Source organism: Urocitellus parryii, chromosome 4, assembly GCF_045843805.1.
Source record: "Urocitellus parryii isolate mUroPar1 chromosome 4, mUroPar1.hap1, whole genome shotgun sequence".
In the NCBI taxonomy this organism is placed as follows: domain Eukaryota; kingdom Metazoa; phylum Chordata; class Mammalia; order Rodentia; family Sciuridae; genus Urocitellus; species Urocitellus parryii.
In genome coordinates this window covers 208785003-208810967 of record NC_135534.1, presented here as the reverse complement: position 1 = coordinate 208810967, position 25965 = coordinate 208785003, and the positions used below count along the sequence as shown (strand labels likewise).

The 25965-nt window shown below is 54.8% G+C and overlaps 1 protein-coding gene and 1 non-coding gene across 4 annotated transcripts; one reads left to right on the top strand and one right to left on the bottom strand.

Moving 5' to 3' along the window:
• Nucleotides 1-830: 830 nt before the first annotated feature.
• Nucleotides 831-956, top strand: LOC113187674 (U6atac minor spliceosomal RNA). Its single transcript, XR_003301446.1, has one exon. It is a non-coding gene; the product is annotated as a U6atac minor spliceosomal RNA (small nuclear RNA).
• Nucleotides 957-3993: 3037 nt separating this feature from the next.
• On the bottom strand, nt 3994-21547 carry Wdr5 (WD repeat domain 5). 3 transcript variants are annotated; one of them, XM_026395437.2, is made up of 14 exons: nt 21460-21547; nt 19138-19304; nt 18414-18522; nt 18002-18075; nt 17602-17691; nt 17361-17450; nt 17127-17210; nt 12893-12948; nt 9466-9512; nt 7197-7272; nt 6567-6600; nt 6222-6296; nt 5510-5597; nt 3994-4707 (listed from the first exon to the last, which is right to left on the bottom strand). In XM_026395437.2, the coding sequence occupies exons 2-14, from the start codon at nt 19216-19218 to the stop codon at nt 4607-4609; spliced, it is 1005 nt and encodes a 334-aa protein (XP_026251222.1). In that variant the 5' UTR covers nt 19219-19304; nt 21460-21547; the 3' UTR covers nt 3994-4606. The 3 variants fall into 3 exon arrangements, with proteins under 3 accessions (XP_026251222.1, XP_026251224.1, XP_026251223.1); XM_026395439.2 differs by having other exon boundaries at nt 19138-19247; nt 21460-21526; XM_026395438.2 differs by lacking the exon at nt 21460-21547 and adding an exon at nt 19978-20067.
• Between the last annotated feature and the right edge of the window lie 4418 nt (nt 21548-25965).

Sequence of the window (25965 nt, the reverse complement as noted above, 5' to 3'; positions counted from 1 at the left end):
GCCACTCCGGGCCGTCTCCAGGGGAGGAGGCGGGGGTGCGCGTGTGCACACGGCCTGCGGGACTGAGTGTGTGCATAAGGCCTGCGGGAGTGCGCGTGCGGACACGAGCGCACGCGTGGACACACCGTCGTGGTGTGACGATCAGGCTGGTGCAGCCTGGCCGTTTGAGCTCACTGGCTTTTTTTCAGAAAAGAACTGAGCCTGAGCGCCTGGCGCAGGAACGACAGCCGGATGCCGGTCTGCAGCGCCGCACCGACATCCCGGCCCGGAAGAGAACGCGCGAGCCAGAGGCGGCGCGGGCTCTGGGATTCGAATCCTCAGCCAAAGGCGGAGCGGCATGGCGCAGGCGCGGACCTGAGCGGAAGCGCAGAGCAGGCGCAGCACCCACAGTTCCGCGCGTGGGCCGCGTCCGGAAGTCCGATGCGGGGAATCTCCGATCCTCGTCCTCTGATTCGTCACCCGCCATTTCCACTTCCGCAGACAATTCGGTTCCTCTTCCCGCCGTCCACGAGACGTGTACCCATCCGTAGGAAGTGCGCGCCCGCCCTGTTTTGTTTCCGGGGGAGTAGGCTTCTTAGAAAGACGCTCGTGACTTCCGGTGTTCCCCTTATCCTGATTGGCTGGATTTATGAATTCATTAAAGCATAAGCAAAAAAATCTGCTCCCTTCTTATTCAAATTAATAAAGGCGATCAAATGTAGTAGTGGTGACTCAATAGTCAAAGAGTTGTAATCACCTGTGGCTGCTACTGATGGCGAACAGGAAGTCACCATTACCAAAAGGTGTGCAGGAAAGTGGTCCTTAAATAGCCACCTTGCGCAAATTCAGACGTGTTGTATGAAAGGAGAGAAGGTTAGCACTCCCCTTGACAAGGATGGAAGAGGCCCTCGGGCCTGACAACACGCATACGGTTAAGGCATTGCCACCTACTTAGTGGCATCTAACCATCGTTTTTTTTCCTCCCCCGCCACCTCGTGGTCCGGGATGGAAAGGCACCTGGCTGGTACCGTGCCTGCGTGCCGCGGGGGAGGGGGGAGGTCCAGGAGTGTCCGCAAGTGCGTTAAAGCACAAGACAACTGAGAAGTCAGAGCGTCAGATCCCGTCGTTCTAGGGTGGGACAGTGTAGGGATAGTCTCGCTCACAGGACAAACTCTGACCTCCAGGGAACAGCAGCAGGGGACAGGACATGAGGGCTGCGTGATTTGGGCAGGGGAAGCAGGATCCGGTTAAGTTGATCAGTTAGCCTCAGTTGGTGCCACCACACCAGGCCTCCCTCTCTCCACTGTTCTGTCTGAAAGCTTCTGTAACAGTGACTACATTTAAGACATCCCCAAATTGTTAGCAATGGTAGAAATTTGAGTTATTTATCATATTTGCACTTTTTTTAAAGTTATAGTTGGACATAAAGGTACTTACCTTTTTTCTTTTTTTTGGATCCAACCCAGGGCCTCACACCTGCAGGCTAATGCTCCACCGCTGAGCCACAATCCCAGCCCCCAGCTTTGCACTCTTAATGTCAGTAATTAACACAAATATCTAACTTCCACAATAATAAATTATTTTTTAAAACCATGCAAAGCACACTGGGAGACAATGATCAGTCTGAGGGCCAATGTCAAGGACCGTCACCCTCCTCATCATAACTACATTGTGAGTTAGAAATTTAGGCCATTTTGTGCACCCCTGGTGCTTGCTGGACCCACAACTTGTTGAGATGTTTTGTTACTGAGGACTTAACCCCAGTGTGCTTTACCACAGAACTACATTCCAGCCCTTTTCAGTTTAGTTTTTACTATATTGCTGAGGCTGCCCTCCAACTTGCAATCCTCCTGCCTCAGCCTCCAATCACTTGGGTGTATAGTTGGGGCCACAATGCCCCACTGGAAGGACTTCTAAACCTCACACCTCTGAAGGCCACCATAGAAGCTTTTTTTTTTTTCTTTTTTGGTGTGTGTGTGTGTGGGGGGGGTGCTGGGGATTGAACCCAGAGCCTTGTGCATGCAAGGCAAGCACTCTACCAACTGAACTATGTCCCCAGCTTTTTGCTGGCTGTTTCAATGGCATTTCTGGGACTGAAATGAGTACAAGCTCTTTTCTAAATCAGCTAGTTCTTCACATGGTGTCAACACCTTCACTAGCCTGTGTGAGCAAGAATAAGATGATCCAGATTCAGCTCACCCAAAAGATGGAGAGCCACAGTACCTACACCCAGCCGGGCGCTGGTCCCCACTGTCTGGACACCAGAACGTGTCCCTACACATCTCTACCTTTAACACATGCAATTTCAGAGAATGCCTAATTTAAAACTTTAAGTTGAAATTCAAAAATAAAATCAATCTATTTCATGGGGATCCTGTAGACAACCCCAAATCTATAAATGGCCTTTGATGTTCACTGTGGCTGGAGGCACCCACGTTTTGGAACCCTAATTACAGAAGGGGCTAGCAGAGGAGTGACAGCAGAAAGGCAGAGTGGAAACAGTACATGGAGACTGGTGCCCTTCCTGTGTTGCAGGAGGAGCAGGCACACCACCTCCCCTCACCCACACAAGCTCCCGCGGGATGGAAGGTGGCAGTGCCCGAGGCAAGGCTGCACTCAGCTCAGGTGGGGGATGTCCTGTGTGCACCAAGGACATACCTGCCTGGAAAAGGCCACTCAAGCCCCAGGACAGTGTGAGTTATGGCCAAATTCCAAAACCAGCTTCCCACTAAACTCTGGACACAGGGATCGTGATGTTGCACCCTTGAAGGACTTCAACCAGCTCCTTGTCAAAGGAAGTGAGAAATAAAAATTTGTGCTATTTAAAAAAGAAAAGAAATTCTTATGGGACAAAATTACAAGACATGAAAATCTTTATTTCCAAAAAGAGGTGTATTTTTACATAAATCTACAACAGAATTCAACTGTAGAAAAAATAAACTATATTTAAGAATACAGCGTTGAGCATAGCAAGCTCCTCCTCCACCCAGGAAGGGGCTGTATCCTCAGAAGGCAGGGTGGGCAGGCGCCGCTCCCCTCAGGAAGTGCCAGGGGAGCCGCAGCAGCACAGACCCTCTGGTGACAGTCAAGCAAGTGGCAGTACAGGGCTGCAACCGACGTTAGAAGCCACCTCTTCCTGCGCAGTGGGCTTCGTGAACAGATAACCCACGTGCTTACACCTTTCCAGGAGGAGGAGACAGAAACTGCAGGAAGCTTCCTTATAGGATTTTTACCTCACCCTGTTTAGCCACTGGAGGATCCCCATGAGCCTGGCTAGGGACAGCTGACTGACCCCACTGCCCCTCCAGGAAAGCCCCAACTCCCTCTCCCAGGCCCGTCCACCTGGGGCCCTAACAGGGGAGCCGGCCAAACCTGGCAGGCTTCCCAAGCACCAGCACCAGCTCCACGCACTGCTGTAGTCAGGGCACACAGGTGAGGGGACAAGCCTTCCACCGTGTCCTCACCAACAAGATCTCACCCAGCAGACCTGGGTCGGAACCCCTGCATCCACCCTGCTCAGGGTCAGGCTCCCCAGGAGCACAGAGAGGCAGCAGCTGTGACAAACTGCAGTTGAGGTTCCGAGCTCAGTTGCCACCTCCCAGACCTGCCAGGTTGCTGCAGAGGCTCCAGCTGGGTGGGGACTGGAAGGGGCAGGCCCACGGGCAGCACCCAGCATCCCTGAGGAGCCCGCAGCAGAAGCCACCAAGAAGGAAGGAGGTCGTGCCTTCAGGGGCAGCCAACCTGCTGGTCCTCAGGCCATCAACAAGGGGATAGGCAACACCTGCCCTCCTCCCTCCCGCACAAATTGGCCTGAGCCCAACCTGTTTACAGCCACTCAGGCACCTCCTGCCACACAGGCCACTTCAGGGCTTCGCTCCTTGACAATGGAGAGCGTCCCCTCCCACTGGCCTTCAGACAGGAGGCAACAGCAGGGGCTGGGACAGAGCCCCTTCCAACCTCCTGTCCTCCTCCAGGGGACGAGCTTCACATCAGAACGCCGTGGACAAGTGTATATAAAATCCCACCTTTTATTACAGCTCGTGTGCAGCTGTGTGAGTGCTGGGCACGAAGGGGAAACTGTCTGCAGCCACCAAGCTGCCAGGCCACCAGCCTCCAACTCCCAAAACACAGGACTTCACACAGGCAACCTTACAGCGCTGCACTTTCCAGGAAGACTTGGAAACGCGCCGGGAACTACAACAGGCAGGGGTCGACGGACAGGCAGGCAGGCAGGCAGAGCTGCGGCGTGAGGACACCACGTGGCAGGCGAGGGTGGGAGGGACTGGGAAAGTGGCCCAGGGCCCCAGGAGGGGACTGGTCACAGCGCTCCCACTGGGTAGTAAAATATCAAAAATGTACAGAACAATTACTGGAAAAAACACAACCCATGATAAATTGAACTTCACTCTTGTAATAAAAAATTAAAAATCTGGTTGCCTCTCTGAGCACAACAGACTGGGATCTCCTCCCAGACAGGGCAGAGTTGGCAGAAGTGTCACAGCAACCTCTAGAACCTTCTGGTGGCGTGCACTTCCCCTCGGCCACCTCAGGCCTGAATTGGGCCCCTCTGCCACGTTTCTTGCCCATCAGGGTCAACGTCCCAACAGCCCCTATGGCACCAGGGCACTTAGCAGTCACTCTTCCACAGTTTAATGGTCTTGTCGTTTTCTAGCGCAGCCGAGGCAATGATGTTCTCTGTCGGGTGACAAGCCGTGGAGATCACAACGTCTGCAAAAAGAAAGGGGTCAAGGCCAGCCCCGCTGCCCTGCTGGCCTTGGAGGACAAGGCCACACCATGCCTAGCCGGTGACCACCCAGGAAGGGTTCCAGGACAAGTGCTGGAAGTGCTGCTACCAGCAGGGGTCGCTCTTCTCTCAAGGTGACCTCTGTGCCTCCCCCCACCACGGAACAGAGCCCAAGCCCCACCAGGATGCTCAGCCACCTTAAGGCAACTGCACATCAGGCAGGGACGTGGGCACCAAGGAGCTGGCACAGCAGGCTGGCACTGTCAGGTGTCTGCAGCCTTACGTAAACTGAGCCCCAAGACTGCCACCTCAGGGAGAAAGCACAGCACCCCTCAGACTTCCAAAGGAGCGCCACATGCTGCTCCCAGGACCCAAGGGGAAGAGCAGGGACAAGGGCAGCTAGGGGACAGCGGAGGGCACTGAGAATGCACAGGAGCCCCCCCTCAGAGCCAAGGATGCAAGGCGCCTGCTCAGCACCCTCTGCTGGAGGTGGGAAGCGCCTCCTCAAAGAGGCTGGAGCCTCTAGAAAATACAGCTTGCCACCAGGGGACCATCGCACACCTCAGCCTCCTGGGAATCACAGAGCCAAGTGGACATCTGGCAAAAGGAGGGCAGGTGAGGCCAAGAGCCCTGGGCATGAACCAGGAACCACAAGCCAGGACTGACCAGCTCTGGGGCCCAGCGCTACACACCTGGCGGCAGGCCTGGAAAGAGGAGCAGGAAGCAGGGACCACATCCCCAGAGCACGCCTCCCGCCCCTAGGCAGTCACCCCCCAGGGGGCCCACCTGTGTGCCCCTGCAGCTTCTGGACAATCTCCTTCGTCTGCAAGTTCCAAATGTACACCAGGTTATCTTCAGAGCCAGACACGATCCACTGAGTCACCACAGCCGGGGACAAGAGAAGACAGGCCAGCGCTCAGCATGGGGACAGCTGAACTTCCAGCTACATACCAGGGCGCCATCCTTCTCGTGGATGCTATGCTCAACCCAAAACACAAAGCTCCCGGTCTCCAGCAGGACTGCCAGTCGCCCTGACCCCTCACCCCAGCCTGAGCTGAGACTCAAGAGCTCAATCCCCCAAGGGCCTCCAGGGTGTGAACTGCTCCCTTCAGGCACCACCCTTGGGCTCTGCTGTCGTTCCGCCCAGAGTCACCATCTACTCTTAGGTACTGGACAGAGTCAGAGCATGACACCAGAGTCCAGGCGGGGAGGACAGGCCTGGGAGGACAGAGGGCTTAACGCAAGCCACAGTCGCAGCATCCCGACTCCAGGAAGACAATGCTGGCCAGTGACATCTCGGCCCCTTAGCAAGGCTGGCCCCAGGAGTGAGGTGGGCCCAGCAGCAGGGGAGGAGGTGCCCCTGCACTGCACAGCTGTGACCCGACCCTGTTAGAACATACACCTTGTGGGCTCAGGAAAACTTGAAGGACATGAGCCACCTGTGGGGTGGCAACAGGAAGAGAGGAGGAGGGTGGCAGGCTACTAAAAGGGGACTCACCTTCCCACCAGTCACAGAAAAATTGGCAAAAATGCAGTACTTCTCATTCTTGTGCCCAGTGTACGTCTTCAGGCACTGAAAAGGCAGACGCAGCAGGGTCAGAGCCCAGGTCCCTGCATTCTGGAGAACGCTCAGATCCGAGCACAGTCTGCTGGCTGAACTTGAATCTGGAAATTATTCTAAATACACAGAACCCACACAGCCCAACCCAGGGTCCAACCACAGTCTAAGCTTCAACCTGCATGATGGCAGCAAGAAACCCCAGGTCTGTGGGCCCCCTAGCCCCTTCTGCTTCGGCTTCCCAGACTGCCGCACTACCGCCAACAACCCCGGGCCAGAGCTCACCTTGCCCTTGCTGTAGTCCCAGAGCTTCAGCGTGCTGCAAGACAAAGAGGGGTAAGGAGCTGCCGCCACGCCACCACAACCAGAGACCACCAGCACCAGGCACGAGGCTGCTGGGATCGGAAGCCCAGCCCACCAGGGAAGGGTGCCCAGACCAGGGGACTCAGGTCTACCAAGTCCAGCAACCTGATGGCACGCTGGAGCCAGCAGGAGAACCCCCCACATGAGCAGCTCACAGCCAGACTTCAGTTTCTGGGGACTGTAGCCCCTCCTTCAGCTGCCAGTCCCAAAAAGGTGGGGCAAGTCCTCAGTTCCAGATCCCACAGACCAAACTCAGGGTAGTGAGATTCTCCCTGAGCCCAGGGAGGGTGCAGACCATGGAAAACACCCAGCCACGTGGGCCATGCCAAGCATGCACACAGGGGAGACCTCTATCCAATCTGGGTAAACCAGGTGCTCAGGAGCCGAGGGGCAGCTCAGGGGCAGAGCGCCTGTCCTGCCTGCAGCTCCAGGCACAGGCTAGACCAGCTACAGCCCAGCCACACTAGGTCTGGACCATGCCAAGCACAAGGAGCCTGCAGAGCTCCATGCTGGTGGGAGACACCCCGCCCCTGACACAAATCAAGCACTTACTTGTCCAGAGTGGCAGCCAGGATGTATTTGCCATTTGGAGAGAACTTCACAAAGGACACCGGGGGGTTATCATCATCTGTGCCAGAAACAGGCAGGCCGACTCACACACAGAGCAGGACAGCCTGCCCAACGGCTGCTCCCCGTCACCAAGTGTGACAACCGTGTGAGGCTGCTGCCACCAGTGCAGCACCACCACCCTTGGGAGCCCCTGAAGAGCCACCAGCACCCATTCCCCATCCCAGGGCAGCCTTGTAGTGTGTTCTCGAGGCCTGGAATCCTGGACCCAAGGGCCCTCAGATGCCAGGACTTGAGGAACAAAGTGCCTGAGGGGCCTCCTCAGTTGGGGGACAGGCACTGGCTGCCCCACACAGACTGAGGTTCGCCAGTCCCTGAGGGGGCCGGGAGACCTCCTCAGGGGAAGCTGGGCTGGAGCCTTGGTGATGCCTTCCTCTGGTGTAGCTCAGGGCCCAGCCTCTGTGACCCCCAGCTCTGCTCCTCATGCCCTGGTTTTAAAGCTCAACGCAGGGCCTGCAAAGGCAGGGGCCACCCGTCTCCGCTGAGGACACGTCGAGGTCCACTTCAGGGACGCTAGGATGCACATTCTCCCAGGGGGACCAGGGCGTCTACCCTTTCCCGGGTAAAGAGGGGAGGTGCTCCTGGGAAGGGGCTGTCCAGCCTGCCAGGGTCCCCATGCCCCGTGCCCCAAGCACACGGCATTACCACCAGGGGTCTGCCAGGGCCTCCGCTCGCTGGGGCTGGTCACCCACACTGAAAAGGCACACGAGGCAGTGTGAAGCTCGGCCCGCTGGCTCACCTGTGCAAACGGCATCCGGTGCTTAAACCCAAGCCACTTTAACCAGCAGGACACCGGACACACCAGCTGCCTGGCCATTTGGGCCCCAGCAATCTAGCTCACTAGGCCGAGGAGAGACGGCCACCCCGCCACTTCCGCCCCCACCCCGCCCTGTCTCTCAGGCCTTCTTCTAGTCAGCGCCAGGCCCAAGTCCCGGCCCAAGTCCTGGCCCTGCCACTTGCAGTCTACGTCCCACAGCTTAATCAGCCACAGGTCAAAACTACTACAAAAACAAAAATATTCCAGAAAATCTCAAAGGCGAGACTTGAATTTGCTGTGAGACTAGCACTGCCTGGTCCCCGTGGATGAGGGGGCTCAGCGCACACAGACCCTGCTCCGGGCACCTGCCAGCCTTGCACTCTGGCCAGCGTGGAGCCCCGCGCTGCAAGTCCACCTCCGTGTGACCACTGTTTCTGCTGCACACAGGAGCAATCTAGAGATGAGGATGTGCGCGGGCCCTACTCCAGCCACGCCTTTTTACACAGGGGACCAAGCTCCTGAGGAGTCTGGTATTCATGGGAGGTCCTCAAACCAATCCCCCAGAGACAGAGCAATGGCTGCACTTGCTGTATGGCTTCAGAACAGTTAACTTGACTTCTCTCTGCCTACAGTACCTGCTCTGTGACAGGCAGATACCCCTGAGGGCAGCTTACTGTGAGGACAACAGTGTGGTAACAGGAGCACGTAGATATCATGTGTAGCACCTCCCTGGTCTCTGTGCACCAGGACAGGTCCTGGCAGCAGAGCTGGGCATGCACCAGGAGACAAGCTGACAGACACAGTTATGAGTCTGCTGTGGGTGGTAATAAGATGGGCTTCCAGAGCAGGAAGGCATAAAGGCCACTGTCCAGGTACACTGTCCCCCACTCATGGGGCCCTACCAAGAGCTTCAGGACCATGACTAGCCCGAAGACAGCTTCCCAGGTGGACACACTGAGGGGAGGCCTGTGGGGTGACCACCACCCAGCTTCCTCACCGCTGTCCCTTCTGCATCCTAGGCTGAAGTTGCAATTCTCCAGGCCTGCAGAGACTGGGCCCTGAACACCAACCTTCCAGGGAACACCCTTCCAGCCACAGGCTTCCACCTGCCCCACCCCGCCATGCCAGGTCCTCCCCTTCCCTCATCCCTAAGAAGCCCTCAGGCCTCAGCAGCACCCAAACAGGAGAGCACACTTCCCCAGAGGCAGCAGCCAGGAGCAGGGCACAGGTACTTGAGGACACAGTGGAGCAGCCCTGAGCAAGACCAGACAACACAGGCCAAGGGGCCCCAGACTGGCCTGAGAGAAGACAGCAGCAAGTTTCACAAAAGGAACAAGAGAGCTCGACAGGAAGTAGATGCTAGTAGGAGATGGACGACAGTGAAGATGAAGAGCGCAGGCCCAGCCCCACCCAGCCCCACCCCTATGGCACACTCACCAATGAGTGTCTTCAGGCACTGGCCCGAGGCGGTGTCCCAGATGCGGCTTCAAAGCAAGAACAAAACCATATGAGAAGGCCAGCTGCCACCACTGGCTCTGGGACCAGCCCCACTGCACTCACAACCTGGGCAGCTGTTCTCCTATGATCTAGACACTGACCGGGCACCACGCCTGTGAGCACAGGAGGCCTCCACGGCCCAGGGACTAGGCTAGGCTCTTGTGCAGAAGGCAGCCAAGGCCGAGGGTGCGGTGCAGGGCTCACCGGCAGGTCTAGACTCCACAGACCCCCAACACACAGGCAGGCAGGGCAGGACAGACACTTGTAAAAAGGAGGCTGGTGCCATTTCCTAGCAACCCCATTAGTTCAGTAACAAGAAAACAGGAGTCATGCCAGGTTCTGACGTCACGCCCGTCTCACGGTTCCTGTGACCTCTGCCAACATGCACACTGGAAGCATGCCCCATCGTGCACTGTCTCAGCACCCACACTTCCAGAGATGCTGGGTGGGGGTGCTGGATGAACGTGGGAACTTGATAACCATAACACGTGCACAGGTCATCTCCCAGTGTAAGTTCCCCAGTCCCCAGGCTGGGCCATACTCCTTGTACCCCAAGGCGACAACGCCCCAGGCTACTCTGATATGGCCTCTTCTCCCCAGCCTTAGGAGGGACCCCACAGCACTGGGATCCCCAAACAAGACCACCTGTGTGCTTAGGAGGCCACCTCAGCTCCGAGAACCCACTGAGCTGGCAGCAGCCCTCCTGCCCTGCAGCCTCACCCCTTTACCTAGCTGCAGCAAGAACTTGGGGGGATTCTCTAAGGCAACCGCTTCACACTGTAGAAGCTCAGGGCAGTGCTGCCAGTCCCACCCTGCACCAGACAGGTGTCCTCCATCAGATGCCCGTTCTCTGAGGTCCTGGTCTCTGATGAGCACACTCCTGATCAGCTCCATGCTGTGCTGCTCTCACACCAGAGCACCCCATCTTCTAGCTGGTGACTCCCAGCAGACAGGAGAACAGCCCCTGGCCCAGTTTACAGCACAGACCGTGGCAGCAGGGCTGGGACTCACAGCCCAGCTGCGAAGCCTGGGTCCTGCCTGTCACTGGCCAGCCGAGGGACAACTGGCAAGTGTTATGCCAGCCTCAGTTTCCCAAGCACAAAGTAGGGATGACAAGAACCAAGGAAGGACCCTCAAAAGGGGGTGAATGGGTAAACATGGGCAAAGCACCTTAGCACTGCTTAATTTTAAATTTTAAGGACATGTAAATATCTCTCTATGAGGAGACAGAGCCCCATCTAACCTCACCCAACTGTTCTCCTGTCATACTAACTAGAAGAGCTGAGGGTGCCAAGTGAGGGGGACGGCCAGGTGCACTTTGCTCCTGGCTCAGGCAAGGGGTTTACCTGTCACCACATACTACAGGGTTCCACAAATGACCACAGTGGCGTCTCCCACTACAGGTGTCCACAAGGAGGGCTGCCAGATCTGCTCAGGCACCTATCTCTACTGGTAATGACAAGGAGGCTGGCGCCTTCAGTGTTGGGGAGCCAGCTCTCGGTGTCTGCCACCCCCTCCGTCATCACCCTGTGAGTCCCCTGGCCGGGCAGGTGTGGGGCACGCTCAGATTCAGTCTGCTGGTTCTCCTTGGCATTCGGGCATCAGTGCTCATGAGGGAACAGCCCTCGGGCTCTGGGCAGGAAGGGTATGCAAGACCCCAAAGATGGATTAGATTAGGGAGCTCCTCTTTCTAGTGTGGGAAAGTTTAGATAACCTTAAAAGTGTGTTATTTATTGAACTCAGGTATAAAATCATGAGGACCAAGGACACCTTTAGATCTTCAACCATGTTCTCCAGCTCTTCAGTGGTGATGGACCACCTAGCTCCAGATTCCTCACCCGTTCCAAAAGCAACCTGTACAGCCCACCCTCCCTGAACTTGTGATCTCCCTTTGTATTTTAAGTCTTGCTCATTTTTGCTTTTTTGGCCTTAACAAATACATCTTAGCCTGGCACAGTGGCCACACCTGTAATCCCAGTGACTCAGAAGGCTGAGGCAGGAGGATCACAAAGTTTGAGACCAGCCTCAGCAACTTAGCAAGTCCCTGAGCAACTTAGTAAGAACCCATCTCAAAAAAAAAAAAAAAACACAAAAAGTAAGAACCCATCTCTAAGTGAAAAAAAAAAAAAAAAAAGCTGGGGATGTGGCTCAGTGGTTAAGTCCCCTGGGTTCAATCCATGGTACCCCCCGCCAAAAAAAAAAAAAAAAATTGTGCTTAAAAAGAAAATACCCATTTCCTCTTTGCAGCACACAATACAGTCTATGCACAGCAAACTGCAGCTAAAGGTGTCCACCAGATCTACCAAGTCCCAAGTCCTCCTCCTATGAGTTACAGGATACATTAAAAGCATTCATGGGCCTGCGGTATGACCCAGTGGCAGAGTGCTTGCCTAGCATACACAAGGCCTGAATTCAATCACCAGCTCCACAAAACATAAAAATTTTAAAAACGTAAACATCAAAAGATTTTTAAGTCGTACTGGATGTGGTGGTGCATGCCTGAAATCCCAGCAACTTAGGAGGCTGAAGAAGGAGGATCATAAGTTCAAGACTGGCCTGTGGAACTTTTTGAGATTCTGTCTCAAAAAATAAGAAGGGCTGGGAACAGGGCTCAGTGGTAGAGCACCCTGGCTTAGATTGCCAACACTGGGGAAAAAAGAAAACCAGTCATATTCTCCTCCCATTTCTGGATTTTATCACCAAGGTCCAGCTGCCGTATTTCTGGGCTCTTTCTCACTGGCCCTGCTGCTGGTTCTGACCGCCCTCTGCCACATGCTTACAGACTCTGCTCCCCTCTGTGGTTCACGCCTTCCCACCAACATGGCCAGGCATGCTCTTTGTTCCTCTGTGCTACAGGTGGACGCTCTGCTAGCACTCCTCCCTCACTTCCCACTGCCAAGTTCTGCCAGTATCAGTGGTCCCTCCTTGTCCCACCACTTAGCCAGGTCCCCAGCCAGGACTCATCGGAGGCTTCCCGCCTCGGCTCGTACCTGCCCCAGGGGTCTTCCCATCTCCTCCAACCCTGAGCATCTACCTCCTCCAGGTCAGCATAACACCCAGGGGACTTGGCTGGGACACCCTCTGCTAGGTTAATGGCACCAGAGAGTCGTCTCGAGCTAGGTCAGCGCCTCTCCACAAGCTATGCAGGACATACTAGCAGCTCTTGGCCACCACTCCCCCACCAGTCTTGGCTGGTCTCCCTCCCTAGCTCCTCCCCCACCTGCACTGAAACTGCAGCTCACTGGGATGTGCTTCTGGAAGATGAACATGTGTCCCTTTCTGTAACTGCACCCCAGAGCCAGAAAGCTCAAGAGCAGGCCTTGAATGAGCACCTGTTGATTACATGAAATAAGATCCTCTCACTCACCAGAGACCATCGTAGCTACTTGAAACTATCAAGGATCCATCACGATTAAAATGGACCTAAGAATTAAAGAACAGGAGGAAAACAGAAATTATTCCAAGTCATCCGCACACCACTCCTCTCCCCAGCACCCTCCACCCAGGACTCACAACAGGGTGACACAGGCCTCACTACTCCTAGGTACCCAGACATACACAGCCAATCAGGAGCAACCAGTTCAGCGATGCCCCACCTGCCCTGTCCAGCACAGTCAGTGACAGAGGACTGAGCCCTAGCACAAAGCCAAACCACCCCACAGAATTCAAGCCAAACCACAAAGGCCCACAGGACCCTAGAGGGGCGGCTTCCAGGCCTGTCTATCTGTCCTGCTGGGGATAGCCTGACAGGGCAAATATAGCCGAACCTAACTTCCCTGACTCAACAGAAAGGAAAGGCAAAAGGCAGGAATTCCGGTCCCTCTCCTTCATATACCTGTGCCTGCCCACCAGAGCCACCAAGAAGCTGAGCCCCAGACACCTAGCTGACTGCTGATCCCAGGCCAGGAACTGGAGAGCCCACATGAGCTCTCAGCTGGACAGAAGGGATCCAGGTGGTTCCACACCTGCCTCAGAAGAGGTTGAGTTCCGCACATACCACTGGCCCAAGACGACCTCCAATGACCAACGGCTCTCTCCATCTAAAGGTCTTAAAGGTTCAGCCTTACTCCCCAGAAGGGAACGAGGTCATTTACCTTCCTTTTCTCCTGGAGGGGTACTAGGACTAAAGCTCTGGCCTTGCACTTACTATACAAGTGTTCCACCATGGAGCAACATCCCAGAACAGCACTTTCTAATAGAAAGGACACTGCACCCGACAACAGTCCTCCTCTTCAATGACTCATTTCAGCTCTTAAATTCTCCTTTCCAAGTAAGCCTTGGTGGAAATAAACGGAACCACAATGCCAGGAGTTGAGTCCCACAATGCTGGGCGCGGTGGCCACGCCTACAGTCCCAGCAGATCAGTAAGCTGAGGCAGGAGGATCACGAATTTAGAGCCAGTCTCAGCAAAAGGAGGCACTAAACAACTCAGCGAGACCCTGTGTCTAAATAAAATAGAGAACAGGGCTAGGGCTGTGGATGTGGCTCAGTGGTTGAGCGCTTGAATTCAATCCCCAGGACCAAAAAAAGAGAAAGAAAGAAAGCACAAGTTTCAATCATTTTTGGTGAAGACTTGGGCAGACACGACTCAGAACAAGCCTTGCTCCATGCTTTGAGGGACACATTTCCTTTGTAAGTCAAGCTACAGAGAATCCCCGGGTGTCATGATGCAGGGATAGGGCTGGGCTCTGTGCTCCCCCACCTGGGCACTGAAGAGTTCAGCAGACTCTGACCTGGAGCTGCCCCATGTAGCCGCAGTCTTGTCCCTCACCCACCAGAGGCCTGCAGCACCTGGCTGTGACAACCAAGTCTCCAGACATAGCCAAGACCACATTCAGCAAGGGCTCCTGGGAGACTGCTACCACACAGGGCAGCACCTGGACCCATCGCTGAATCCTGACTCCAGGGCTGTGACAGGCCCAAAAACATGCCTTTCAAATACACTCAGGAGGTACTGCTGCTGGCCAAGGGGGCTCACCCAGGGGACATCAGCTAGACTCCATGGGGGCACCACAAGCCACAGTAGTAGTGAGGTCCCTCACAGCTCCAGTCCACAGAACAGGTGAAACTGGTAGGCTCATTCACCCTAAGATGCCGTTCAGCATGTAGACTAATAAAAAGCATGAAAAAGTAGTTGACACTTCTCCACTGTGCTGCCTCTGTACCTTGCACTCACAGCACTATCCCTGCTTGACACCACGTGAGACTGTGGCCTCACCTGGACAGAGCAGCTCTGAGCTTCCTGACAGTCATCACTGCTTCTACCGGCCCACACGGAGCTGCTCCTGCAGCACCAGGTCCTTAACCAAACATCTGGGGGCTGTCCCTAAAGTTCTCCCCAACTAACTACAACCCGTCTGCCCACACTCAGCCCTTGCCTTAAACACACAAAACAGCCTGAGTATTTTGAGCATTTTCTCGTTGAGGGCACTCTGCTCCATGGCAACGAGCCAACACAGGCCCAAACTTATAAGCCCAGTTCATGCTCCACTTACCTACCTACTGGCAAAAGTGGCCCATTCAACGTGGCTTTTCCACTCAACAGACATTCAGTTCAAGGTAACACAGTCCACACCATAGACTGGGAGAAAGAGGTACACCAGCGAAGCAGAGCTCACAGGGGGACCAAGTGCCACCTCAGATGAACTGCCAGGAAGACCTCTGAGCAGGGGAAACACGGCTACAGCCAGGCAGCGCCCAGGGGAATGGACAGAAAGACCAGCGTGTGGCATGTGGGCAAGGCTCAGCAGAGCAGCAGGGCGGACAAGGTGGAGGGGGACAGAGAAGCCAGCCAAGCACCCACAGCCCAGCATCCAGCTCAAGACACGCCTGCTCAGCTGTCCCACAAGTGCCAAGGCAGTGCAAACCGGTCACTCCTATAGATACAAGCAAGGTCACCAAAGGCATCCGTCAAGGTATGTGGCCTCCCATGTTGACCCACAGATACACACAACCAGAACACCCAAGGGACCTTATGAAGCAGCAGACATCACCACTGTCATCTAAAAACAGAACAGCAGCAAAGAAGGCTGAAGACGCACACAAAGCAGAAGCCCAGGCACCAAGGACACCAGCTCTTGTCACCAGCTGGGACAGAGCTCAGGAGACTCCTCACCTGCCTGCCTTTCCACTAAGTGTGCACACAACCTTTGCAGGAAACCCATGGAGGACAGCCCCGCAGCCCTCACCACTGGGAGCTCCCAAGCCCCTGCTTCTTTGGGGACACTGTTTCCTGGCTCACTCACAAGCCCATGTGAAAGCCAGTTCTACCTGGGGTCTCAGATGCTGGGGAGCAGGGACTGACAGCAAGGCTGAGCCAGTCCTGTGCGCACTGCTGCCTGCGTGCCTCTCACAGCAGAGTGCCCTATGTGCTAGCAGCGGCTCTGGGCCAGCAAGGGCCAGGTGGCCTGTCTGTCTGCTATGTGGTCTTAGCTGGGCAAAAGCCTTCCAAGGCCAAAAATGCTTAAAATCTTACACCACCAGGACTTCAAAGAGTGAGCAGCTCCATCAGGCAGAGAGATGCAAACCTGTAATCTCTGCTACTCAGGAGGCTGCAGTAGAAGGATCACAAGTTTGAGAGGCCAACCTATGTAATTCAGTGAGTCCCTGTCCCAGAATACGAAAACTAAAAAAATGACTGGGGCTGTGGCTTGTTTAGCACTGGTGAGGCCCTGGGTTCAGTTCTCAGCACCAAGAAAAAGAAAAGTGAGCCACTCGTGCTGGCTAAAACAAACCACATGCCTGATCCTTCTGCAATCCTTCCATCCACAGTGTGGCTACAAAACCACCTGGGGCTCTTGTTAACACAGAGACCTTCGAGCACCTTGTCTGTGGGGTGCTGGGATGGAACCTAGGGTCTCATGAATGCCCAGAAAGCACTCAGCCAGAGCTTCACCCAGCCTTGGGCCACTGTTTTTTTAAATGTGTTTTTTCTTTGTTGGGTGTGAGGGTACCAGGGATTGAACTCAGGGGTACTCAACCACTGAGACACATCCCAGTCCTATTTTGTATTCTATTTAGAGACAGGGTCTCACTGAGTTGCTTAGCACCTTGCTTTTTTGCTGAGGCTGGCCTTGAACTCACAATCCTCCTGCCTCAGGCTCCTGAGCCACTGGGATTACAAGCATGTGCCACCGGCTTGGGCCACTCTCTTAAACAATAGTTTGTTACATTCTATAGAGTATGACTCCTGTCCGTTTGTTCTGCACACTGGGATGGTGTGTGTGCAATGGCAGGACACAGACCCCATGCCCTTGCCACCAGAGGTCCCCACGGTTCTCTCCGTGACTGGGCAGGCCCTGCCACCCATCAGCTCCCCACACACAGAACTCACCTAACTGTGGTCACCCTGCCTGACACAGAGCTCCCTCTTCTCCTACACCCTTCCAGGCATAGCCTATGGGAGTCAGTTCTGGGGGAAACCCCCCTGAAAGCCGTGGCCACTGGCCTCCCAGCCTTCAAGGGGTCCTGGGGTGTTCCTCACAGGCACCCACTCCCATTCCTCCACAGCACACTGGCCTAAAAGGTATCTCAGTCCCAGAGGCTGCACACCAGCAGAAGTGTGCCAGGTGAAGCCACATGCACCCATCAAGGGGACTTACAGCTGAAACTGGATCTGAATGAGCCGGCAGAGTCTTGAGGCACTTCCCCGTCTTCACGTCCCATATCCTCACACTTTCATCAAACTGAAGACAAGAGAGGCGACTGAAATGACTATGGGAAGGAGGGGCGATGACAGAGGCCCCAGAACCCAGACCTGCCTGTCCCATGCTGGGCATGGGCACAGGACACAGCACACCCGCAGCGTCTCCCAGAGGAGAGAGCAGCGCACTTACAGACCCTGAGACGATGAGATTGGACTGTGGGTTGAAGTTGCAGCAGAAGACGTAGTTACTGTGCCCCTTCAGCGTTTTCAGACACTTGCCCTACAACACAGCAGGATGAGACCATGTGGCTCCCAGAGGCTGTCTCCCCAGACACCAGCGCTGACTGTGAGCAACCGCGATCCCGTTCCACCTGTCCTGGCCCCTTCCCCTCCTCAACCACCTCCGCCCACAGAGGACCAATGACACTCACCGAGCTCACATCCCAGATCTTCAAGGTTTTATCATCAGAGGCAGAAACGAGGAGATTGGAATCTGATGACCAGGCTACATCCGATATTCCCTTGAGGAGAAAAACACAGTAACCATCCTCTAGGACAAAACACCACTGGCCAGCAAAAGGCCAAAGTCCCCACACTCATCATTCCCCCTGGGGAAATCCTCTGGCCAGTGTTAGCCACAGGAAGACACACTCTGGCCCAGAGGAGATGGCAGAGAGCCCAGAGAAAGTGGCTCTGCTGGCCTCAGAGACAGACAGGCACACACCTGTGGAGCTGAAGGGCTGGAGAGCAGCAGCAGGCAATCACACGCTGAGGGCATTAAGCTGCACCTCCCTCCCAAGAGCACCAGAGCCACCTGCTCCCCACACCTACCAGCTTGTGACCAGAGATGGTCTTCTCAAACTTCCCGTCATAGGCTCCCCAAATTTTAATAAGTTTATCAGCAGCTGAAAGAAATGAAAAGGAGCTGATGCTCAGGGTAGGAATATAGTTGTCCAGTTACCCAAAGGCCAGAGCCTGAGCTGTCCCACACCCTAAGCCCCTGCTAACCAGCTCAGATCACTCAGGGACCCGAAGGCACAGTCACAAGTAGAAGGGGCAAGCCCCCCCAACTCTGCCCCTTCACTGCAGAAAGGTAACTGGCATAATTTCAACAAGCAGTGATTCTTCAGTTTCAGAGAAGGGACACGCCATTTACCACAAGCCCCTGGGAAGCACACCCACCCCACTCTTATCTGTGATTCAGACCACCATCCCATTATCTGAGGTGCTCCATGATACGCACATGAGCTTGCCAGCCACTCTCCATTGGGGCTGAACTTCACAGAGGACACAGCTTTTGTGTGGCCGGCCAGGGTGAATTTCAGAGCATAGTTTGGTTTAACAGGTGTGGGCTGTTGGAGAGAGTGCAGCTAAAGTGAGCCTAAGGAACCACACTGCCTGGTCACTGCCTGGACTCCCACAGTGAGACACCAAGCACCCACCAACCACCCAACATCATCCTTCATGTTGACCAGGTCTAAGTCTCAGCCCATTACATCCCCATCAAAGCCCTGATTCTGCTGCACTCCCCCCTCAGCACAGCAACTCCACCATTCCAGATACATGTCTCAGGTCCCTTGGGGCCCTGCCCTGTCCCCAACACCAGGCATGGCCACCAAGTCCACACAGTTCCAGCATGCCCAGGCCTCCCAGAGGGCGTCTGAAGGCCCTACTTCCTGTGCCTGGGGAGGGGGTCTGCGGAAAAGACGGAACATGGGGCTGGATGGGATGATTACTCAGAGATGTTTTCTGGGTACCACAGATTTACAATCAGAACCAACCCCCCACCATTGCCCCCTAGGTGACAGATGTGGGAATCCTTGACACAGCACACAGTAGGCAGTCATTACAATAAGTGGCCGATGAATAAAAGTGGCTTCTCACAAAGGAGCTTATCTGAGTAGAGGAGGCTGGACAATTGGCTTGCAATAACCTCCCAGAGGCCCCAAAGAGCCCCAGGAGCACACCTTGCTCTGTGTAGCGGATGAGGACGGGGTGGGCTGGGCTCTTGCAGCCTCTGTCTCGGGCTTCTTCTCCTCCGTGGCCATTGCTCTGAAGCCCACGTGGCAGGAAACCTCTGGTGGAGAGTCACAAGGGAATAGCCTATCTGCTAAGCAAACCCTTTAATGGAGGCCTAAAAACAAATCATTTTTTAGAAAATTAATTTCCAGGACTGGGGGTGTAGCTCACTAGCATGCACAAGGCCCTGGGTTCTATCTACATACTATCCCCCTCCCAATTAATTTCCAGGAGAAAGGATAAGAAAGAGAAAAACCTGACCATATTGAGACCTGCCTCGAAAGAAGCTGTTCCAAACTGGAGAATGTAACTATTACCCTAACTCCCGGCACCACTTCTCAGTTGGCACCAAGATATTCCTGCTCTCACCTCTTCTGTGATCCTAAGACACACAGCAGGGCTTCCTATTACGCTATCCAGGCATCTGCAGAAATGCAGCACAAAGCATGCAAACAAAACACAAGGGATTCCAGGAACCTTTGACACATCAAAAAGAAAAAAAGAAAAGAAAGGTTTCGTGACAGAAACCAACCTGTCAAATGTCAGGACACTGAGCTTCAGGGTGCACAAGCCTGGGAGCACATCCAAACCATAAAATGAAGCCTAGGGGATGCAATCATGTTAACAGCTCTGTGTGAACACACAGGAGTACGCAACCAGTGGTCAGCACCTACGGGTGGGCCTCGCTGCTCCCTGCACAGACTGCAGATGCAAGGCTGCCTTCCAAACACCAACATTCACAGGACTCCAAGCCCATGCAGTACTACTGAAAAACCGCAAGAATATACCAGAGTGGGCTCTTCCCCAAGAGTTTTCACATCCTGCCCTCGGAGAAGCAGCCTAGGGTGCAGCTTGGGCATCCTGCATTAAGACTCACACTGCAGAGGGAAAAAAACTGCAGCTCAATCCAGCTTCGGCTTAACAATCTCAGTCCAAAACCAATGATTGTTTCCTCTAACATGATAGACCGTGCTACCTGAATGCACCTCATGAAGGTGCTATCCAACCAGGGACACATCTTTAAAAGAGAAGCCACAGACATGCTTGCAAATGCCACTGGTTGGACTGATACTCAGCTCTACCATTCGAAAATGAATCTGCACACGGTAAATTCTAGCTTGGAGCTTCAGACTGAAGTCTTGCACAGGCCCATGTAACACTAAGGGGAAACAGGCCATCAAAAGGAGCATGTCTGGTCTTCAAAGGGAGAGAAATTACAACTCCACCGCACAGGACACTGGTGTAGCCACGCTGTCACCTGCAACAGAGTCCACCCAGAGATGGATCGTGCTGTGCCTAAAGTCCAGGGGCAGGGTGGGCGTGGGGGTTCTGCAGACCTCTCTGGGGACAAAGCACTGGTAAATGCCAGCTGCTTGCTACTTATCCTCGATACAACCTAGACACTCTGATTGTAACCCCAAGGCCACCATCTCCTTTGTGGGTTGGGCAGGCATCAGAGAGACAGGAACCAAGGAGACCCAAACAAAGCTGAGAGCGGAGAAGACCTGAGCCCTGCGCCAACCCCGGTGAACCACACCAGCACAACACAAGGGGCTGTGGCGCTGGGTCTGGACCACTGGGGAGTGGGGGCTGCGGAAGCAGTTCCTTCTCCCCTAAAGCAGCGTTCACCTGGAGGTAGGCAGGCGGCCCCTGGTGAGGAACAACACAGAATGGTCTTACAAGAAACCTTCAGGAGAGCAAAACACTTAACATGTAAGAAAACCAGCTCCCACTGCACCGAGTGGGGTCCAGGGCCACCTTCCCTGAACGCCCGGGTTCTAGGAACTGCTGAGACAGCAGGCCAAGGGTCGGGGGCTGGGCCTTGGGGAAACAGCGCAAGAAAGGTGACCTGGGTGGCCTCCGTCGCCCGCCAGCAGCCACGGCCCCCGTCCGCGCGCATCAGGCCCCGCGCCCCGGCGGGGCAGTCGGCCGCTCCCGGGGCTCCCCCCTCGCAGGCTGCGGGCTCGGCTCGGACCCGGCGCGAGGCTGGGAGGGCACCGCGGCTGCGCTCAAACCTGCGCGAAGGTGGCGGGGCTGCGCGCCTCTGCCGCGGGGACCGCAGACGCCGCGAGCGGGGTGCGCTCCGCCTCAGCCCGCGGCCGGGGTCCCTCCGGGCGACGCGGGCGGCGCACGCGGGACACTGAGGGCGGGCGGGCTCCGGGGTCGGCGGCAGGAATCACGCGGCGGCGGCGGACCGAGGCCCCGGACACGTGCGGCAGTCCTGCGGGAGCCCGCCCGCCCCGCCACCTCTGACTCGCGCCGCCTCTTACCTGCCGGCCGTGGAGGGACGGGCGGGCGGGCGTCGCGGCAGCCGCCGCCTGGCGCGAGCGCGGACAAGCTGGACGCGGTGGGGCGCGGGCGGCGGGCGGCGGCGCGCGTGCGCGGGGGGCGGGGCGGTGGGGTGGGGCGACGGGCGGCAGCGAGGGCCATAAAGCCTTGGAGGGCGCACCGCCTTAAAGGAGCCGCGTACGACCCGCGTTTTCTACCGGAAGCGTTAGCTCAAGCTTGGCGGATGTGGGCCATTCGCCTGTTCCTTCTAGGAACACGCTGGAGCGTGTTGCTGGGTTCGTTGCGCCGGTACAGCCCGGGCTGGCGCCCCAGGACGGGCGTCCGCGCCTGGTCCCTCGAGGGCCCACGCCTGACCCCTGCAGGGCAGCGCTCCTGGGCCGCCCCAGCCCAAGGCCAGGTGGCCTCCCTGTCCGGCCGCTCAAACTCGGACTTTATTCGGGAGAGAGGGCTGGTTCAGAGAGCTGTGCACCCGTGTCCGGGCAGGCTGGGAGAGTGGCACCTGTGGAGAAGGAGCGGGGGCTACCTGAGGATAGGAGGGGCGGGGTGACACGTGCAGTTGCCGAACCCGCCCTCCATCACCTAGACTAGCTTTTAAAGCCTCTGCACCTTGTAACTACCCCTTAGATGGCGCCAGATGACTGCGGTCAAAGGGGGAAGGTGACCAGAATTCCTGCTCCTGGCACCCAGAGGAGTGTACGTGAATTCCCGGTCCCTTTTGTGAGCCTGCAGGCTGCTCTGCTGTGGGTGGGTGGTGGCACAGCCTTCTCTCCTGGGGTCCTCCTCTGCCTCCCTTTACAAATGAGGAAGGGGACACCCAGAGAGGAGGCCACCGGGGCGGGAGGAGAGCCTAAGCTGGTCTTCTGCAGCCTCATGGGTCTTCAAATCTTAGGGTGGCATGACCCCCACAGCCCCAAGGCTCAACACAGGCCTAGGTAGGGTACTCTACAGCCTTCTGTCTTCCAGTTAAAAGAGCACCAGGCACGCCTGTAATTCCAGCAGCTGAGGCCGGGAATCCCAAGTTCAAAGCCAGCCTCAGAAATTTAGCAAAACTCTGTCTCAAAGTAAAACCTAAAAAGGGCTGGCTCAGTGGTTAAGTGCCCATGGGTTCTACCTCTGGTACAAAAAAAAAGTGAGGGCTGGGGTTGTGGCTCAAGTGGTAGAGCACTTGCCTAGCATGTGCAAGGCACTGGGTTCTTTCCTCAGCACCACCCAAAAATAAATAACGGTATTATGTCCAATTACAACTAAAAAACAAATTTTTTTTTTAAAAAGCGTGCCAAATGACACAGGAACTGTCAAATGACAAGCTCCATCCTTGTCTCCATGCCAATCCAATAACAAAGACATGGTTTTGAGGAAAAGAAGTTCTATTGCTTTCTAGAAAAAGCACAGAGAACTCCTGTCCCAGAGGCTGTGATTCTGTCCATCAAGGGGAGCAGGAGGCTTTTAAGGAGATGATTCAAAAGCATGTGTTCTCTGTTGGAGCTGTAATTCACTTGTTAACTTGGGAGATAGTCATTTCTGAGATCTTCTGGATTACTTTGTTCCTGTGATGTGTACTTATGTGCTCAAGGACAGGTAACTCTGCCTAGGATGGATTGCTAATCCTGCTACCCCCTGAGATTAAAGAGAAGGAGCAATTAATTAGGGAGTAGCGGGGAGAGAAAAGGAAAGAATGTGAGGATGGTCTTGGGCCTGAGCCTAAGCAAGTCCATTTTAAAAACTCCAGTTTGAAACCTGCAGTCTCACCACACTTGCCTAACAGAGCCCTCTAGTATGGCTCCCCGGCACAAACAGTCACTTCTCCCCGCCCTGATAAACTCAGAGTGAAGCCTCTGGAAAGCTGGCCTCCTCGGATAAGAGGGAAAGACCTAATAAAAGGTAAAGGCGAAAAGCTCAGGGTGGGGACCACCAGGCCAGATGTTTTAACCCCAGGGTAAATGATGTCCCTGAGAAATCCGGTGGTAGCTGATAAGGATTGAAGAGGGGTCAAAAGCCCAAAAATTTAGTATAAATAATAGAGTAAATGAACAGATATTCAGCCAGCCGAAACTGATGCCCACAAGCTAGAGAGCCTGATGAGGACCTGGACTGACATCCCATCACCTGTCATTGTTTGCTGATCCTCTGCATCTTCCTCACCGCTCTCCAACTCTACAGCCATATCTTGACCCTGGTGAGAGCAGTAACTTCTCCCTAGACCCCCTCCTCAGCCAGCGGCCTGCTCTGCCCCAGGAGAAGCCTGCCTTGGTTCCTGACCTGATCACTGCTGAGTGAGTGGGCATCTGTGGACTTAGAGCCTAAGGCTTGAGACTTTAGACCTGGCACTTGAGCTTAATATGTAGAGGGAATGTCTGTCGTTAGCCTGTCATGATTAAGTGTGTTTGCAGGCTTAGAATTAATTAATCTAGGATTGTTTGCTGTGAATTAATTACTCTAGGATTCTCTGCTGTGGATTGATTATGTCTATTGCAGTGCCCAGCATTAAGGATTGCCGTTTTCTTGATTAAGAACCTACAGAGTGAAATTGTATTGAGCCAGTTGAGTGAATAAAGCATTGACTAGGGCAGAAGCACGTGGACATTCTTTATTTCTCCCCCTGGACTGCATATGTCACACCTTTTGCCCACTGCAACAAAGAAACATGTCCGTTAAGAGTAAGTTGCAACGGCAGAGCAGCAAGTGGATCTCTGTTACAGGAACCTCTACCAAGATAGCAGGCCAGAGGGTGGGCGGTTGCCATAGCTACAGGAGCCCAGAAAAGCAGTTAGTCTGAAATCCCCTCCCATAAAGGAAACAGAGACAGTTCCCTGTGGGTCTGTGTGCCCAGGAGGCCTGCTCCCTTGGGCCAGGTGCCCTGGAGCACAAGGCAGTGACTATGGCAGGGGAGGAAGCCACATCCCATGAAGAATGGCTTCTCTGTCTCTCTCCACCCACCTGCCTGGACCAGACAGGGACTGGGCAACCCTCCACCTCTCTCAGAAGGCTTTCAAATCCTTCCATATGCGGCCCCACCCTAGCCCCAACTCAGGCCTGGTCTTTTCCAAACCACTCCAGAGGAACTTCTAAAACCCCAGCTCTGATTTGTCACTCCCCAGTTGAAGACTCCGAATGGGCTTCCTATGTCCTCCAGTCCATAGGGACATGCTCAGACTCCCCCTCCCCCTCCACTCCAGCCCTCCGCACTGTGCACTTCAGGTCCCACCCAATCAAATCCAAAATACTTTCCAATAATTCCAGAGGCTGAGGCAGGAAGATCACAAGTTCAAGGCCAGCCTCAGCAATTCAGCAAGGCCCAAAGCAACTTAGCAAAACCCTGTGTCAAAGAATAAAAAGACTGGGGACACGGCTCAGTGTTAATTAAGTGCCCCTGGGTTCCATCTCCAGTACCAAAATACAAAAACTTAGTGGCCCTTAGGGGTTCTTATGGATTGGTGGGTGGATGGGGGGGACTAGATAGATTTGAGATAGGAATCTGGGGACACATCAAAGGGAGAGATACAGAGTCTCAAGGAAAACACGCATGAACCATTGAAATGCAGAAAGCACCCTTGATGGTTTCAACTCCTGTGCCACCTACCCATCCCCTTGGCCCATGCCCTGGTCTGCAATGAAGAAACTTGAGGGCAATGGGCAGGCCCAGGAAAACAGGCATGAGAGTGTGTAGCTCCGCCCCGGCTCCCCCTGTAGTCCACCCCCAAGCAACCACCCCTCTATAAAGACTAACACCCCACAGCAATGGGTGACTCTTCCTCTGGATATGGTCCACATTCTCCATTGACTGTATTTTCCCTGCTCACCCCAAAACTCTCGAGATCACCCACATTCTCCTGGAATGTGTCTCCACTTTCCTAAATAAGCCTGTCTGTGCCTTTGACTAGCGCATGCTGAAATCCTTTTCCCTCAAGTGCGCCAAGAACCCTACTGGTCCTGCTTTGAGTTCTCCCTTCTCTCCAGGAACTCCCAGGCCTGTCTCTGGAGACAACTCTTCTCTGAGGACATCTGTGGGTCATGGGATGAGATACGTTGGTGGATGGGTGGATGAATGGGTGGATGGTTGAATGGTGGATGGGTGTGTACTCAACTTTTTCTATTGTGACAAATACCTGAGAAAAACAACTTAAAGGATGAAAGATTTATTTTGGCTCATGGTTTCAGCCCATGGTGGTCTGGCTCCATGGCTTTGGGCCTGAGACTGGGCAGAATATCCTGGTGGAAAGGCAGCAGAAGGCTTTCCTGTTCACAGCAGCCAGGAAGCAGAGACAGAGGACAAGATCACCCTCCCAGGCCCCACATCTGCAGTTCTGACCACCTTTCAGCTGTCCGTTCAGTTATCAATGGGTTAACCCATCAATGATGTCAGAACCCTCATGATCCATCACTGCCCCCAAAGTGCCATCTTTGAATATTACTGCTTTGGCAACCAAACCCTAAATACATGAATCTTGGGGGCACATTTCAGATTCAGACCCTAACAATGGACAATG

Excerpts from the sequence above, each read along its gene's own strand:
- Wdr5 (XM_026395437.2), bottom strand. The coding sequence starts at position 19,218 with ATGGCCACGGAGGAGAAGAAGCCCGAGACAGAGGCTGCAAGAGCCCAG. Across the intron at positions 17,211-17,360 it reads ATCTCATCGTCTCAGGGTCT|TTTGATGAAAGTGTGAGGAT; the intron begins GTAAGTGCGCTG and ends TCTTGTCTTCAG. Across the intron at positions 7,273-9,465 it reads GTGCCTGAAGACACTCATTG|ATGATGATAACCCCCCGGTG; the intron begins GTGAGTGTGCCA and ends TTTCTGGCACAG.